This window comes from Montipora capricornis, chromosome 12 (assembly GCF_036669925.1).
Source record: "Montipora capricornis isolate CH-2021 chromosome 12, ASM3666992v2, whole genome shotgun sequence".
NCBI lineage: Eukaryota > Metazoa > Cnidaria > Anthozoa > Scleractinia > Acroporidae > Montipora > Montipora capricornis.
The window spans coordinates 3,188,497-3,206,839 of record NC_090894.1 but is presented as its reverse complement, the minus strand read 5'-3'; the positions used below and the strand labels follow the sequence as shown (position 1 = coordinate 3,206,839).

Genomic DNA, 18,343 nt, shown 5'->3' with positions numbered 1-18,343 from the left:
GCCATGTCTAGAAGCATACAATATCATGGATCTTAATCGATCAATTTTGATTTAACCATAATCATTAGACACTGAAGCATAATTTCCATGGGATCACTTTGACCTCAAACATATCAAGACATATTTTTACAGCTCTGGGTGTTGTTCATGATTGTTGTTAGCAACCAACACTTTCCTACCAGAATAAGTGAGGGAAATTTCCATCAAAAAGGCCTTTTTTATGTGTTTTCCTCCCTAGTCTTGGTAAATTCAAAAACCAGACCATTTACAGCAAATTGTGAATAAAAACATGATTTTGTCATCAAAAATTACCTCTCAGATCATAAAAATAAAAATACCTTTTCAGAAAGAACTGAGCAAAGGAACTGCCTACAAGCAGCAACATTAATTTTAATGAGTTACTTGTCAATGAGAAACAATTCACTTAAAAAATACCACCAGGGCTGTATAAAGGATTTTAAGAAAAAGAATGTGACGAAGAAGATGTTTCTAGGCTTAACCTGTCCAGTATTTTTCTTTTGGGCTGCTGACACTACAAAGGGCTTGGACTGCTGATACTACCAAGTCATAGTGCCGGCACTTCTTGACAACTTTTACATTGAATGACTTTCATTTAAGTGGCCTGTGCACAGCTGCTCCTTTCCCTCAGAAAGAAAAGAAAAAAAACTGGGAAGGAGCTCCTTTCCCACCTCTCAGGGGAGGACGTCGCCCGCAGCAAAAATACCAATGAGAATTCAGAATAGAGAAGAAGAGTGGATTCTACTTTATTCTGAATTCTCATTGATATTTTTTTCTGCGCGAGAGGTCGCCACTGACGTTCCCATTCTGTTGCTAAATAAGCCTAATTCGATGTTTAAGATGACGAGCGGTCGAATTCGTTGGGTGATCCCGAGGGTACTCCCTCCTACGGGATGTATAGCTATGTGTGGCTCCAAAGGGTATGGTTCTTTAGCCGTTTTGGTCTGAAAATAGGGTACGATTTGTGCACTCAAGTCTTGAATAGGGAATGTATTTTAGAAGAAGCTACTTCTTTATCATTAGGCGGTAAGACCATCAACAAAAGCTCTTCTCAAATTATTATGCCAACCCTGTAACAGCTGAGATAGATTTGAAAATAAGTTTGAAATAGGGTATCACATTTTTGGTTGGGTGCGAAGTATGATAGGGAAAATCGCAGATTTTGGTCTGAAATAGGGTATAAAGGGCTTTTAGGAAGCGGGCCGGACGGCTCAGACCATTTTATGGGATGATGATGGGAAAGAAATTGGCAAAAAACGAAGTCTTCTTTAAGGCTTTAAAGCTCCAGATCACCCATAATGCACTGAGCATTGTAATTGGCGATTCTAGGTGCCATGAGTAGGACATGCCTCTTCCATACAAGCCCTATGAGGCAACCTTTGCGCGTATCTGCTGATACTACCAAGTCATAGTGCCGGCACTTCTTGACAAATTTTACATAGAATGAAAGCAAACATATATCTTTCATTTAAGTGGCCTGTGCACAGCCGCCCCTTTCCCTCAGAAAGAAAAAAAAAACAGGGAAGGAGCTCCTTTCGCACCTCGTAGGGGAGGACGTCGCGTGCATCAAAAATACCAATGAGAATTCAGAATAGAGAAGAAGAGTGGATTCTACTTTATTCTGAATTCTCATTGTTATATAATGAACTACATTAGCAATCTACGGCTTTCTTCCAAATTAATTTTGGCCGTTTTTATACAAGAGACGCATAATCCGTCCAGACGAATTATGCATGTCATCCGTCTGGTGTAAAGACGAGACGCACTACGCGTCTGGACCAACTATCCAGTTTAGTGCGTCTTCGAAGACGTACTAAAATGGATAGTTTGACGTGTGCCGTCTTTATACCAAACGAACTTAAGAGACGCAGAAACAAAGTTTGCCTAACTTCGTCCCAGACGAATTATGCGTCTCTAGTATAAAACGGCCATTCATACGGCCAGTCGTGGCAGTAATACAGTGTTGCTCAAGTATTTTCCATCAATAACGGTTGTTTACCAAGTTTACCGGGCGCACTAATTTCAATGTCCTGCCCTTCGATACTGGGTCCGATTCCTTCCATTTGTGAACAGCTTTACAGTTTAGCGTCGGTATCAAATGTCTGACAAATGTTATAACTTAGCATATAGCATCTGTTTATATTGTTTGTATATCGTAACCACAGCCGCGCCACCAATTCCGAAGTTGTGCTGTAGAGCTATTGAAGCTCCATCAACCTGCCTCTTGCCTGCTTCGCCTCTTAACTGAAAACAAAAACGAGTGCACGGAAAAAAATAATTTCACATTTAAACAACGCATAAACTGAAATTGAAAATGCTTAGGCCTTAGCATCAATGCATATGCCTTCCAGGTCAAACACATCGGGCAACGGAAACGACGGAACGTATAACACAGAAAATTGAGCCAAACTACCCAAATAGAGATAGTAGGGAGCTTTTTGAATTACAAACGGAAACCGGAAGTAAATGGTTCGCATGCCTCGCATGCCAGGACAGTGGTCTCTCCCATACATTTTTAAACAAATCGTCTCTGATAGAGGGTCCTGAAGGGGGGTGGCGATAGCATTTCAAAGTCCAAATTTGGGCAAAATCCCAGTCCCAGTGGCAAATTTTCTTAGATTCCCAGTCCCTGCTACTAATATCCCAGTGGTCACATTGCACGAGTTATGATGGGGAAAGTACAATTTTGAGCATCTGTATGTTGTATGAAGCAGTAAATGGTACGTCTCAAAATGAAACATGCGATTACTGGAGGGCACAGGCAAAGACACCGAGGGGTGTAATTTATAGCCGGGATCGGAAAAGGACTGCTACCGCTTTCTGGCACGTAAAAGGACTCTGAATGGTGCTGTCTCCCCATTGTCTACGTCAGCTTCAAAATCAATGTCATCATCCTCGTCATTATTGAAGGGGCAGTGTCACACTATTTTAGTCAAAAATCAAAAGACTAAAAGATGTCTTTGCGTCAACGAAGACCAAAAAAATAATGTTGTAGTTTTGTTGCCAAGGGCCATTGAAGTGCTCTGAAGTTATTCTTTGTTGTTTGCAGCCAAGGATGGAGGGGATTGAAATGGATTGAAGCTTGAAAAAAGTGGCCAGTTATTTTCAAGTTTGGAGACGTTGTCCTCTGAAAGTCACCAAAAGTTAAATATGAATAGATCTTTGTGCCATATATATCGATCAACCATGGACGCAACCGAGCTCTGTGATAATTTGTGCAATAAGAAAGCCCCGTATGGCAAAGTGTCCGTAATATGTCATAAAATGTTATCTGTCCATATCTTTTGGGCTTCCGTCTCTGTGTTTCTGTTTGTTGATCACCATCTTGGATAATTAATCAGTCGTGCTTGAATGAATTCGAATAAAAGCAGTGCGTGAAGCGACCCCTTGTCTAGTGCGTCATCGAGTTTAGATGAATAAAGTTGCTATTATTATTCGCAAGAGGGAACCAGGCTTAAATAATACATATATTATACCTGGCATTGACGCAGCAAAGAGGACACATACATTTTAAACACAACACAAACTTACCTGCCAAACCAGCTCAGCACACTGTGCTAATCCTGTGGCACCAATTGGATGACCTAAAAAAAAACCGTTTCAAAAACCCAAAATTACGAGTGTCAATTTTTATTACATACCTCTTAATAACCGAGTTCGAAGTTACTGACCGGCCTTTTTCCCGCTGATTTAAGGATTAAACCTGAAGCGCACTGGCCATAAGTGAATGGGAAAAAACGAGTATCCATAACTAAACACACGGACCAAAAAAACGAGCTTAGTAAGACAGTAACTATAGTCCCACTTCTGGCCTCCGCATGGCGGAACTGGCACCACCGATAGGAGAAGGGGCGCAGACGAAGCCACTGGAGCCTTATAACCAGTTGCCCAGGATAGATGGGGCTCTTAGCCTGTGAAGGGAGCCCATCTAGGGGAAGGTAAACCCTGATTTCAAACCTCCGCTGCCTTGCGGCTATACCTGATCTCAGAAGGCTTCAGGAGTAAACCTCGAGGACAAATCCGGCGTGGAGCCCCTAAGGCAGATGGCAGGTGCTCAGCACTTCCTTCCGGCAGCTTTTGCAGTGGAACTAGCCCCAAGTTGTATTGGTTCTTCTTTTCCCTTGGACCCAGCCAGTGACACCGAGAGGGGGACACTGTCATATGGGCAGACTGGTGTCTCCTTACCTTTCCGCCCAGGCCTTAGTGCAAACTGGAGAGGGCACTCCAGCGGTGTCGCAAGACTCCAGCACAAGACGTGACGAGGCAGATTACCGGTTCTAAGCTCCGACTGATTGCTGTAAGAAGGAGCACCAGGAGGTCTCGTCCGACGGTGGGAGAAGCCCTCACGGATTCATTGGGTGGCTACCGCCCATCTCAAGCTGGGCAGCCCCCAGCCAGTAAGGTGCCACCCTGTCATTGCTTGCTTGCTCTACTGGGTGCGTAGAGCTTAGGGGACCCTCCCGACAAGAGATCAAGTACTTGTACCAAGCAGTCAAAAGCAAAACACTACGAAGACTCCAGCTCTTCCAATCGCCAACTGGAACATTCGCACCATGTGCCCTGACCTTCAGCTAATGGACGACTCCTGCAAGACCGCCATCATCAACAAGGAGCTGGCACAACTCAAGATCGATGTCGCCTGTCTCCAGGAAACCTGGCTGGCCAACGGTGGGTCACTTATGGAAAGAGACTACACCTTCTTATGGCAAGGCCTGTCCCAGGACGAGATGAGATAGTACGGCATAGGTTTTGCCTTGAGGAACTCACTGAAACCCCCTCGGGAGGGTCATCGAGAATTCTTGCCCTTTGCATGTGTTTTGTCGTCGCTCTTTGTGAACATCATATCTGCCTACACCCGGACTCTGACCTCCACCCCAGAAACCAAAGATCAATTCTACGAGGCTCTGCAGGAAACACTATCCAGAATCCCAAGTTCCGAGGGCATATATTTGCTAGGCGATTTCAACACTCGCATCGGGACCAACTCGCAAGCATGGCCTACCTGCCTCGGCCACTTCAGCGTCCGCAGGATGAATGAGAACTGGCGAAGGTTGCTCGAACTCTGCTGTCACCATGGTCTCTGCATCACCAACAGCTACTTTAACTGTAAGGAGCTGCACGAAGTGTCTTGGAGACACCCTCGGTCCCACCACTGGCACCAGCTAGACCTCGTCATCACTAGGAGAGCGGACCTCAGCAGTGTCCTCCACACAAGAAGCTATCACAGCGCTGACTGTGACATGGACCACTTGCTTATTGCAAGCAAGGTCAGGCTAAAGCCCAGAAAGAACCACCACGCCAAGACCATGGAGACATTTGCTGCGCAACCAACAACCAGCAACCCAGATGCCAAAACGTTTCACCTCCATGATGCCATCTATGACTCAGCCATGGCTGCATTCAGCAAGAAAGAACCAAGAATGCTGACTGGTTCGAGGCTTGCTGGGAAGAAATGCAGCCAGTCACGGAGGCCAAGAGGAAACAGCAGCAACCATTCCCCAAACACACGCAACGCCCTTCGAGCAGCTAGGAGCAAGGCCCAGCAGCCCGCCCGCCACTGTGCCAACGAGTACTGGCAGAACCTATGCGCCAAAATCCAGATAGCAACCGACTGTAGCCACGCAAAGGGGATGTATGAGGGCATCAAAACTGCCACCGGCCCTACGAGCGTCAAAACAGCCCCGCTCAAATCAAAGACTGGCGAGGTCATCACTGATCACAGCATGCAACTGCAGCATTGGGTGGAGCTTTTATCTCGAGCTCTACTCAACCCAGAACATCGTCAGAGACACTGCCCTCAATGCCCTGCCTGGGTTTCCAGTCATAGAGGAGCTTGACAACACAGCTCAGTATAGCCATCGACAGTCTTGCCTGTGGCAAGGCACCGGGGAAGGACGGTATCCCGCCAAACGTTTTGAATCATGGGAAGCAAACCATCCTGCAACCGCTTCATGAGCTCCTCTGCCTGTGCTGGGAGAAAGGTCACATCCCCCAAGACATGAGAGATGCCAACATAGTCACCATGTACAAGAACAAGGGTGACCATAGTGATTGCAACAACTATAGCAGCATCTCTCTTCTGACCATCATCGGCAAAGTCTTCGCTCGGGTCACCTTGACTTGCCTGCACAGCCTCGATTCCCAAGTCTACCCCAAGTCACAGTGTGGCTTCAGAGCCCGGAGGTCCACAGTGGACATGATCTTCTCCCTCCGTCAGATGCATGAGAAGTGTCGAGAGAAGCAGCAGCCATTGTTCCTTGCCTTCGTGGACCTCACCAAAGCTTTTGACCTGGTGAGCAGAAGCGGACACTTCAAGATCCTCCAGAAGATTGGCTGCCCTCCAAAGCTCCTGGCAATCATCACCTCCTTTCACCAGGACATGCAGAGTACGGTCTGCTTCGATTGGGCCACCTCCAATGCCTTCCCAGTCAGCAGTGGAGTAAAGCAGGGCTGTGTCCTTGCTCCAACCCTGTTCAGGATTTTCTTATCGATGCTGCTCCAGTATGCCTTTGTAGACTGTACAGAAGGTGTCTACATCCTGACAGGTTACACGGCAACTCCGCGCCAAAACCAAAACTTACGTGGTTTTCATATGGAAGCTGCTGTTTGCAGACAACGCTGCTTTAACATCCCACAGCAAGGAGGGCCTCCAACATCTCGTAGACAAGCTGTCCCATACCTGCAAGGAGTTTAGGCTAATGATCAGCCTCAGGAAGACCAACATCTTGGCACAAGGTGCTAAGTCCCCCATTCATCACCATCGATAACACGGAGATGGAGGTTGTGGACACCTTCAACTACCTGGGCTCCACCGTGTCAAGCTCGACTTCGCTTGTTGCAGAGATCAGCTTCAGGATCGCCAAAGTAGCTGCTGTCATGACCAAACTCAAGAAGCGAGTGTGGGGCAATGACCTGTTGAGCGAAAGGACCAAGAGGTGCATCTACCAAGCTTGTCTTGTGTCCTGTCGACTCTCCTTTTATGGCAGTGGGTCGTGGACGACCTATGCCAGACAAGAGCAGCAACTCAACGGATTCCACCTCTGCTGCCTTCGGCGCCTGCTGCACATCAGGTGGCAGGACAGTCACCAACACCAAGGTCCTGGAGCCGCTGGCTCACTGAGCATGGCATCACTGCTCATTCCGCGACACCTTCAATGGCCTCAGCCATGCACATCGCATGCAGCCTGACCACCTGCCTAGAAAAATCCTTTATGGAGAACTGCAGGAGGGCATCCAACGCGTGAGCCGGCCGCTGATGCGCTACAAGGACGTCATCAAGCGAGACTTGCGATCTGCACTAATTGATACGTGGCAGAAAAGCGTCAAAGCGGGGGTTTGAAAGATGGAAGCGAACGCTAAAGTCCAGGCTACGTGCAAGAGAGCGGCCACGAAAGAATGCGCAACTTCTGCATGCAATTCCACAAGGCACGTCTGTGCCACCTGCAACAGAGACTGCCACTCCAGGATCGGGCTACACAGTCATACAAGATCCTGCCCAAATCCCCAGTGCTAACCATCGCCTCTTTGAGACGAGCATGCCACTATATAGCCGAGGTAATAAGGCGCGTGGTAAATGAATCTATTTGAAGTTAAGCAGAACGTTCAACTGCCACAAATGATTGGCATGTGACAAATCCGAAAAAGAAATGGGATTTTTGAAATAACTGCTTGCAAGATTCAAACAGCTTCACAAGTTTCGTACACCAATCAACGTGAAAACTTGCTGAAAAATGTTCCATCAAAATTTCAAATTTAGCAGGCCGGACAGGGGGCACATACGGTCCGCTAAATTAGCCAATCATACCACGCGTACTATTTCATATACATAATAATGGCTATGAAGCTGAACACACGAGTGGACGGAGCTTTTCTTGGAAACGTATTTTGACGCTATGAGTGTGTTTATGCAAGCAAATTGCTTTACTTTCCACTAAGAGACAAAAAGACATCACGCTGCCAGTGCGACACGATTGTTTTCCCTTTACAACGAAATTGGAGATCATAACCAAAAATAAAAGTTAAAATGAGCACGCCTTCTCCTGCTGACGCTGGGGGTCGTAGGCTCCTGGCTGTTTAAAGTGCTATTGTGATATCACTTCCTTTTCTTCAGATTTTGAAAGTGTTTGCTTAACACCAGGCTGGCCAAACTTTGAGATTGAGTTTTATGCAAAGGCTGTTTACATTGAGTGTAGCGTTTGGATTTCACGATCCACCATTACTCACCTTCAAAACTGACCGATTGGACCTCAGAGGATTTGATCTCGGGAAAGGTGACGTCATTTACTCACTACCTTAAAATTTCAGTGTGTAAATGGAGCTTTTTACACATCCAAAACACGTTAACAGTCTGAAAGCCCAAAACTCCCGTACTGCATATTAATTCAGCCGCGTACACATGCATTGCATTCTTAAAATATCGAGTCTTTGACGTTATTTTCTCCTCAATCCAGCTCTTTTAAGATTTGAAAGTTAGTAATGGCAGACCATCAAATAGGGAATTCAGTATTGGTGGACCATTAAAAAGAACATTTTCAGTTAAAAAAAAAACACGTGTCTTTTTTAAATCAAGGCCTGGGTCATGCAATGTTTAATTAAATGTAGTTTTAAAATTAAAAGAAAAAGAACTGATTCCTTGGTCGTAGCAGCACTTTAATTAAAGTGAGCTATGCAACGAGGACAGAGAACGATGCTGCAGCTTACTATTACGAAAAGCACTAGATTATGGGACACATTGGAACTTTCGTCATTTGTCATTTTCATGCAGCAATCTATTCAGAAATTCACAAATGTATAATTGGTCCTCACAAACGAAGCATGCGGAAGCAAGGCAAATGTGCGAAGGCACATTAACTATTCGTTAATTTGTTTTTTTCTCCAAATCAAAAATCTACCGAAATCAAATGAGTTTCCGTATGCCTTGCTTGTGTTTATGTTTGCTTCGACATATTGAGGAATAAGGCTCAGTGGCCTTGGCAAACACATCACTGATATTTATCTGGCCTTGGAACGAAATTTCTTATCAGTAAGGCTTCAGTAATACCTTTACAAATGTACTTGGTGATAAATTAACCGCCAGCATAGAGAAGTTTTCAAATGACTGTCGACAGTAATTACGCGATTGCAATTGCTAAGCTTAGTGATTGGTTTAAAAATTTGGCGCCAGTTTATCAACCAATGAAAAGGATAACCAACTGCGACTTGCACGCGCGCGATTTTTCCCGCGCTTTGCGCAAGTTACACGGAATTGCTACGAATTTGGATTGGTTTATTGCGCTTTTGCACCTGTCGTGATTGGCCGAAGTAATTACTTTGGAATCTGTTTTACAACACTCAATTGAAAACCGCTCTATATCATCCTCACTGAGTTTTACCTCGACTAGTTTCCTTGGTAAAACACTACCAGTTGTCAGACAAGGAGACCTGTCTAGGAAAAACTTACTATAACTCGCAATGCATTTCCACTCAGTTTCAAGGGAAACTCGTCAAGGAAAACTTGACAAGGAAATGGCAAGGTGTAAATACAATTTTCTCTAAATTTCCGTATTATTAAAGTATTGGGTACAATTTTAGCAACACCGCATCTACCGTCGGGCCGCTGTTAAAAGTTACCAGGTCATGTTTAACTTAATAATGTATTTTACGAGTGATCATTGGCAGATTACCTCACCTTTTGATTCCAAGCCCCCGGAAGGATTCACGACCCATCGATCCCCAATTCGACAAACCGACCCACCTATAAAAAAGGAACAATATACCCACTGTTTTCACTGTTTTGTTTTTTTTTTTTTGTTCTCTTTGCTCTGCCGTGCGCAAAACTTGTCATCTTCCTTTCATGAGGTGATCATAACCAAAAGCAGTGACCTACTCAATTTGTTCACAAACTATCAATTTTAGTGTTTTTCAGCGCGTTTCTTGTTTTTGAGAAACACACGGCCAAAATACTAAGAACCTTACAATAAACAAACCCCAGTAACTGTTTTTAACCAAATTCCAGAATTTCTGCTACACTTGCTACACTTCTGCTACAACATGGGAAAAAGGCCGCCTAAAATCTACAGACCCTTCCCCCGACAATGAGGAAAAGTTTCCATTTTAGCAATAGGAGAGGGGTCGCAGCGTCAAAATTAAAAACTTTAACAACGGAAAAGGATTGAACGTACTTTGCCGGGTCGTTTATACAGCTAATTGCCGGTTCAAGATGTGAACAACTCCATAAATAATTACAAATTTGAATTCAACTTCCTTATGCCATGCTTTGGAAAAAATCATCCTGTAATTCCTTTTACAAGAGGAATTCGTGTTTTCTCTCCGAGGTAAAAGAGTTTCAGGCGGTCCAGTTACCAACCTAGAACCCTTTAAACGGATTTTACGCAGGTCATACGGGAGACAACTTACTAACTTTAAAAATTCTCAACAAGCTCTTCGGCAAAGTCAGGCTTCATTGTTCTGTTGTCAAAATCAGTTGGTTGAGGACCTACCCTCTCCGCAGTTGATTGGCACAAGTGTTCATGTGACCAGAAAACCACAGTTGACCAAACACGAGAAGGAGAAAAGGGTAGAGGGAGGGAGGGAGAGGGGGAGAAGAGAGAGAGAGCACCGGCAACGAGGTTGAATTGCCATCTCATTATTCTACAAAGGCTCTTTATGTCAGAAACAATTACACCTCACAAGATCATTTCATATAGTGCTACCCATGAAATTCAGTATGAATGAAAATATGCTATTCTGAATTCGTTTTTTCTGATAAAAACGCATTATTTGAAAGTTGTCTTTTCGTGGAAATGAAGGTTACCTCCAGTTTGCTTGGAATGGCAGGCTTTTTTGTTTTAAGTCTATGGGTACTGTGAAATTGCCGGTCTCTTAATGATCGTTTCGGTCTCGTCGTCAACAACACTCACCGTTTTTATTGGCAATCCACTTCGCTGAATCAATAAGCTCCCCACCTCTCCCTAGTTGACATAACCCCATGGCCTCATACATGAACAGCTGAAAACAGAGGATCGAGAAAAGCATAATTATGCAACACATGCTGGTCTAAGCAAACGACAAAGGCATAGACAAAAAAGGAGGACATCCTAGTTGTCCTGTAAAGATATCAGAACTCTAACTAATATGAGATCAAAAAACATTCCAAAAAATTAATAACTCATGAGCAAAAAATTATGCCATGCAGGTCACCGATAAAACTACACGCGCATGACCCTTAACTAATGTTTAGAAAACGAGCAGCTACGACTTGTGTTTGTAAACCCAATAAAACACGTGCTGCAGTTTTTTTTAAACAGCTTCAAAAACATTCCACAAAAAGCGTGTCCCTCGGAGTCCGAGCAAAGGTCTGGCGATTTTGTCCGAGCGAACGAACAATCGGCAAAGCCGAACAATTGAGAGGCGAAGACACGAGGGGCTTCGCCGCTTGTTCGTTGTGTGGGGGTGGGGTGAGTTAGGGCATGTTAGGAAGAAAGGAGGCCTAACCTCGTTGCACGAAAAACAGTCGTGAACTTCCAGTACATCAATGTCCCTAGGGGTCAATCCTGAAGTTCTGTAGCACTCCAAGGCGGCTTGACGAGACATCTCCACTCCTGCTAAATCCAGAAAACTCCGCTCAAATGAAGATGGCATGTCTGTAACCATCTGTTGTGCCACAATCTCCACAGCTTTAACCTACATGCGATTAATATAGTAAATCGTATGAATGCGAATGGGTGCATTTCTTGATTTATGTATAGGAACAAGTGATGTTTTCAAATTTCTCAAAAGCAGCTCATCAATGCCTCACTCGAACAGTTTATTTATTTATGACATACACACTTAATTGACCACTCTCCACTAGAGCTTTAGTTTTCAGGGTCAATGAAACCGGCGGAGTCAGTGAAACAACACATCCGACAACTTTGAGGAATCCCATTGAGTTGCGATTTTTTTACAAATAATGGCAGCAGTTTCACCAGCAACCTTTGTGGCTTCCTTAATGATGTTTACAAAAGAATCCTCCTTACAAGAAGGGGTTCCTCTCCACTAACTAAAACATTCGTTAATTAGCAGGTAGTTTGGGGGGAATATTGTGCGCGTGGATGGTGAGTTGAGAAAAAATCGTAGACAAAAGTTAGGGTTTGTCTGTAAAATGGGGGGTAATGGGAGAAATTCACAAAGCAAACTCTCAACCCAAAAATGAGGTTAACAAATGAAACAAACTCAGTGAGATATTTACAAGTGCAACCGAGAAGTTGAGCCAGGCACTTCACTACCAGGATCAAATTTAAGGAGTGGTCAGAACATGTGTGAACCCGGGTTGTGTAAATCTCAAAGCAGCACCCTGACCACGAGGCCACACTGCCTCCTACATTCGCCTTATGTGACAACAGGGACCTTTAGATTCTAGGACGAGGACAAGAACAAGTACGAGATTTGACTACCCGTTTTTAAGCGAAAATACTTAGAACATTTATAGCCCGGACAATTAATCTTACTCTTTGTTAGCAGGATATGTTGCTCAGTTATTCGTATTGCTGGTAACTGAGCCTTTTTCTTATCGAAAAATGCCAACACTGCTACCGTGTTGTTGACTTGTTTTGACATGAGGACATTTTTGCAAAACCTCTTACTAAAATGACGACGCTATCACAAAATGACGCTGGTTTGCGCGCGCTCAATGTTGTTCAATGAGAAAATCTCGCACTCGTATTCGTTCTCGAAATCTCTCTATTTTTCCAGTAAATTCCACATCTGCTGAGTACTTCCTAAGACGATCTTCACTTAAAGGGACTGTGTCAAGGAAGTGCAGTTGATCATTTTGTGTAGTTTTACCAATTACTCGCTCCTACTCACTTTGCCACTTGACGTTTAACCCAGAAATTACTCTTAAACAACACATTTCAAAGCCTCGTGACAAAAAAAGTCTGTCGAGCATACATAGTTTGAGTTACAAACAACAGAGATGAACCTCGAAAAACTGCTAGGCTGAACAATTTTCAAAAACCCCAATTGCAATCCATTTTACTCCTCTTCAGTTTTGACCATCCCTGCCTCGGCCCTTTTGTATTTTCTGTTTTATTCGAACCTCCCTTCAGTGTTCTAAGTACTTAATTATGTTTCTCTTTAATTGGTTGCCAGTTCCCAGTCACTGTATGTGGCTAAATTTCATGACAGATCAACTTTAAATAGACCGTTTTATAAAGAGGCAGTGTCACGCTATTTTAGTCAAAATTAAAAACACTAAAAGACGTCTTTGCGTCAATGAAGAACAAAAAATAATTATTTAGTTTCGTTGCCAATGGCCATTGAAGTGCACTGAAGTTATTCTTTGTTGTTTGCGGCAAAGGATGGAGGGTATGAAAGCGGATTAAAACTTGAAAAAAAAATTGGCCATTTTTTTTCAAATTTGGAGACGTTGTCCTCTGAAAGTTACAAAAAGTTAAATATTAATAGATCTTTGTGCCTTAGTATATTTCGTATCATCCCAGTGAATTGTCAGGAATGTTATACGTGTGCGCTAAAGTATTAATTTAGATTTTTACCCAGTTTTGACCTAAAAACAGTAAATTTAGCATGACAGTGCCCCCTTAAAAATCTTTATCAGTTTGTGAACGGACTCGTTTTCAAGTATGCTCTTGGCACAGGTTAAATAGGTAAAAAAAGGTATACTACACTTTTTGGATGATTTTTTAATGATTAGCCATCAGTTGTAACTTAACGTCGTGTTCAATTGGGATCAACCGTTTCAACCACAACCAGTTTTTATTGAAGCGGTTGAGGTTTCTCAATAGAAACTTTTCCAACCATTTTCGGTCGGAAACGCGGTTACTCCTGGGAATAGTCATGACCAGACTTCTCGCGTGGACAAGTTGATTGCGATACCGACGTAAGAGTTTTGAGCCAATAACATGTGCAGTAACACAACTGAGCAATCGCAAAAATTACTTTTGACACTCAAGTGAATAGCCCTTAAATCAAATACTGCAGGAGCCCATCAAATGGAGCCTCTAGCTACACTTATTCCTTTAGTCAACCCTTTCCTGAGTATATTTACTCATTTAGAGTTTTAAGTTTTGAACGGCTTTTTTCCCGCGGAGTGTCATATTTCCAGGGGGAACGCGAAAAGACACAATTCCAGCGTGGTGCGTGTTTGTTGGGTGGTTATATGACGTAAAACAATAGCACTGTCATAGCTCTGTTTTGATTGGGCTTTTAACCTCAAAACCCTCACAAGAGGTGTTTTATTAATAACTCTACTCGAGAAAGGAATTACTCCGAGGCCCACCATGAATAATAGAGGATGCATTTGATGCGCTCCTGAATATTCTCAACACGTGAACAGAAATGTAAGAATGAAGTTGGTGGTACTAAAGTGAAGTTACCGAGGGCAGAAAGTAAGAAACAAAAGCTACTACAATTTTTTTTTCACAACTCCACACGGTAAAACTAACCTGCATGCCCTTGGATTCCATGAAGTGTCTGGAGCACACAACTGCAGCTGCTGAGCCGTCTGCCGTGGGCGCCGACATGGCAAACGCGATAGGCTCACATATCATTCGCGATTCACAGATTCTTTTCAGTGGAATCTCTTTCCTCAGGCATGCGTTAGGGTTCTGTGTGCTGTGTTTGTGGTTCTTGTACGCAATCTCTGCACATTGCTCAAACGTACTGCCATACTTATCACTGTGTTCTTTGGCTGCATAGAGTCAAAGACAATATCTGCAGAGCAACCTCGTTCACAGCGTCTTCTCGGCTTGCAACATAGTGGCTCGTGTTGAAAGCCAAGAAGACCCTGGGGACGAGAGGAGCCGATTCAAGAAAAACCTCAGGGAGGGAGTTGTTTGGAGGAACAGTAATAAGAAAGCTGACCTTCCACCAAAGTGTGCTTGGCACTGGCATCACAAATGGATTGAGTTCGTTGGTTCTCTACTTTTCCGTATTTGGTTTCTTCTTAGAGAAGGGTTATTTTTGTTTTTACATCTTCTTGAAGAACAAGACGCCAAAGAGGTTTTACAAAAATTATCACTGATTGTCATCGCCGTTTTCATTGCGACCATTATCATCATCATCATCATCATCACCATCATCGTCATCACCACCATCATCGTCATCGTCGTTTGTGTAACATCGTCACTGGCAATGGCGGTAGTGATAAAGTTAAAGACGGCACAACAGTGAACGTTTTTATAGGTTTATTAACCAGCGACATAATAAATGCGACTTTAAAAAAAGAAACCTTGCCAGGCGCATAGTCTGGCACGAACAACAATCGTCGTTGTGTCATCTTTGCGTCATCTCATCGTTATAATCTATCAGTCTAAGAAGTTCTGCCATTTTAAAGAGGCATAAGCTACTGCTAATTTCATACAAAGGCTTACAAGATCCTTTAAAGATTACAGAATGGTCGAAATGAGCTTTTCATGGCATAAAAGTGACAGTCAACTGATAATCTCTTTATAAGCATGCCCAATTACAAATGGTACTGCATATACCGATGGTAAATGAGATAACATCAATCAATAAGGATTAATGAGATAGCAATGTTTCTGTTCAAAGTTAAAGTGTTTTCTAAAAGAGCTTCCCTGAGACGTCAGTGACACCTTACTGTACCAAACTGTACCCCATTGCCTTGAGACTCTTAGTACCATTGTCGGGATTGTAATCATCAGCAAAGTTTCCACAAGTGTTGATGTCGGGATTTTTTCCTCCAGTGCCGAAGCCGATACTTGAATCACAGCTACCGCATGGATTAAACTCCTCCCCAACTATGCCAATTCTTACTCTTGAAAAGCCATCGACGCTACCCTGAACATTGAAACCTTCAATCACGCAGGCAGTTTGCAACGAGGCCTGTCCACCAATCAACGCCTTCCACGTGGCAAGACCAAGGGATGTGTTTCTGCGTTGCCCACCAGAAATAAGCGAAAAAAGGGACTCGGCGCTCTTGTTTATAACCACAAAATTTATATCTTGTTCGCCATTGACTTTCATACCGAGACAAATCTTGGTGAAGGGTGTGTCCCAATAACTCGGCAATTTTGTTTCTTTTGAGTCGAACCCAGTCTTCCCTCCATCAAGGTTAAAGATTTCCTTGTTGCTCCACATATTCGAATCATAGCGAAATGTGAGCTGTTAAGAATTGAAAGTAGTACCAGATAAGATAAGATTTTTGTCGCCATATGTGGATCCACTGTTGTAAAGCAGCTACAGGGGGCTTACTTCTCAGAAAAACATTGTTGAACAATTTTTGCTTTTACCCTTCGATCTGGTGTAAGAATTTCAAGATTGGCAAAAAATTAACGTTTTGCTTAAAGTTAACGAAACATAACATTGGGATTTTGCAAGATACCTTGTTTCCATCAGTTTTCATGACTGGTGTCCATCCACCTGTTCCGCATCCAAAATCACCCATGTGACAAAAAACGGAAGTTGGTTTAGAGTCCAAGAGGAGTGCAACAACCTTGCTCTCGTTTAAGCTGTGGATACAAACAAGGTTCACTCATGACTCTAAAGTCGCTTTTAGGCACTGTTACACAGGCAATGTTATCTTCTGCAGCTGAATTGCAACTACTAACTACTAACTACTAATGCTACTAGAGGAACTCTGTTGTTTAATTAATAGCCTCTCTGTTGTTTCCGATGTCGATTTTTCCTTCACTGTCGCTGCACTTTTCAATAATTGCGATTGAGTTTTTTACATTTTTCTTATACATCATTTCTGTCAATCTTCTTTGTAAATTATTCTTTGTCTTTGTTATTCTATTTTGCTATTTTTACTTTAAATTATATTTTGTTACTCCTACTCTCAATTTAGCTTTGTATATTTGTAGTGGTGAGGGCCACATGTTAGAAAACTGTTTAAGGTTAATGTGCTAACCTCGTTAAATATAGTATTGTATTGTATTGTCTACTACTGAATAACTTGTGATTAATATGTGTATGAGGGGGAAAAAAGTTAAAGAGTTAACTAACCAGGGTCGCAAAACAAAATCCTACGACATTTTCAAACGGAATTCAAGATAGCTGAGGTATCGCTGTTTAGATTTTCGTATAAGAAACGAGGCCCTCCAAGGGATTTTGGGAAAGAAATGAACATGGATAATTCGAACTGGGGAACAAAAACAAAATAAACCATTTCAGGGATCAAAAAGCTAAGAACAAGTTTCATTCGGGAACAAAAGCGAACTTTAAGGGAAACAAGGGACCTCCCCCTGGGGGGGGAGGCTCAAAAAAACAAGGTGACGTTGAAATGTTGGCCACTTGCCTGGTAAAGTCGTTCAGGGCCTTGCACGACTTTGCTAAAAGAGAAGAGTAAGTAGTTATGCCTATTACATTGTTAATGAAAAAAATTAGAATATTCAAGCAAAATCTCTGAATTTCAAGTTGACTTCTTACTTTAAAATCAAGAGCTGGTGCTGTTACAAGAAGTTTGAAACAACGAAATACACCAAAGGGCTTTCCATTAAAGAATAGTCTGTGGTATAAATTATTCCCTTTTATTCCTGCAAACAAGTAATGTTTCCATTTTGAGAAAGCATATTTGCGTCGCACAACTTTCTTTTTCCACGAACAAGCTGCTTTTAGCACTGACAAAAGAAGGTTAATATAGGTTTGGCAATAAATTGTCAACTTCCTTAAACCTAAAAATAGATGTGCCTATTGATTTTGATACCAAATAACGTTAATTGCCTCTTGATTTGATGCTCATGAGTTTTTATAGCTGACAAGAAGCCTGTGTGGCAGGCGTTCGAAGGGGATCTCGGAATCTCAGAGGCAAGACGAAGTCTCAAACATTTCTTCGATGTCATAAGAAACCGCTTTATGCTCTCGTTTTGCAATAATTTTAGTGCTGCAAAGCAGCTGATGACGCCGTCAAAGAAATAGGCAGCTTGGTCGAGCGTCCTGGCTGTGTGTTTTTCGGCCCAATCGAAGGAAATGTCCTCACGAAACACTTAAGGCTTGGCCAAACGGGAAATGTTTGGTTACCAAACAACATCACACATTAACTGTGAGAGGGTGATGTGAAGTGCTATTTTCTACCAATGTAAACCAGGTGAGCGTTAGCCCTACTAATGCAAATGGGCCCACTCAAACTCTGGCCAGGGTAGGAATTTAACCCACGACCTTCGGGTTAGATCACCACTGCTCTACCGACTGAGCTACAAGGTCAGACGGGAGCAGGTCGAGGGAATTGAAGATGTTAAATTCACGGCAATGAATACGTACAAGTACAAGGGGTTACGTTTTATGCAAACGTTGGCCGTGTAGCACTTATATTTCAACGGAATAACTATGAGAGGGTGATATGAAGTGCTATTTTCTACCCACGTAAACCATGTATGTGCCTCTCATA

The 18,343-nt window shown here is 43.0% G+C and overlaps 2 protein-coding genes across 4 annotated transcripts in view; both read right to left on the bottom strand.

Moving 5' to 3' along the window:
- Positions 1 to 1,653: 1,653 nt before the first annotated feature.
- LOC138027558 (sterol carrier protein 2-like) lies at positions 1,654 to 14,690 on the bottom strand (the record flags this gene model as incomplete). The annotated part of the gene is made up of 6 exons (XM_068875101.1): positions 1,654 to 2,262; positions 3,550 to 3,602; positions 9,686 to 9,751; positions 10,917 to 11,004; positions 11,491 to 11,679; positions 14,442 to 14,690. Coding segments are annotated over 6 exons (777 nt in total), but the record flags the coding sequence as incomplete, so codon positions are not given.
- Positions 14,691 to 15,579: 889 nt separating this feature from the next.
- The window catches only part of LOC138026445 (sterol carrier protein 2-like), a 67,230-nt gene continuing 64,466 nt past the window's right edge, over positions 15,580 to 18,343 (bottom strand). For all 3 annotated transcript variants that reach the window (XM_068873809.1, XM_068873805.1, XM_068873806.1), the window contains exons 4-6: positions 17,255 to 17,288; positions 16,340 to 16,466; positions 15,580 to 16,119 (exon numbers count right to left, since the gene is read on the bottom strand). In XM_068873809.1, the coding sequence (XP_068729910.1) occupies positions 15,592 to 16,119; positions 16,340 to 16,466; positions 17,255 to 17,288 (689 nt within the window). In that variant the 3' untranslated portion in view covers positions 15,580 to 15,591. The remainder of the gene's footprint in view (positions 16,120 to 16,339; positions 16,467 to 17,254; positions 17,289 to 18,343) is intronic.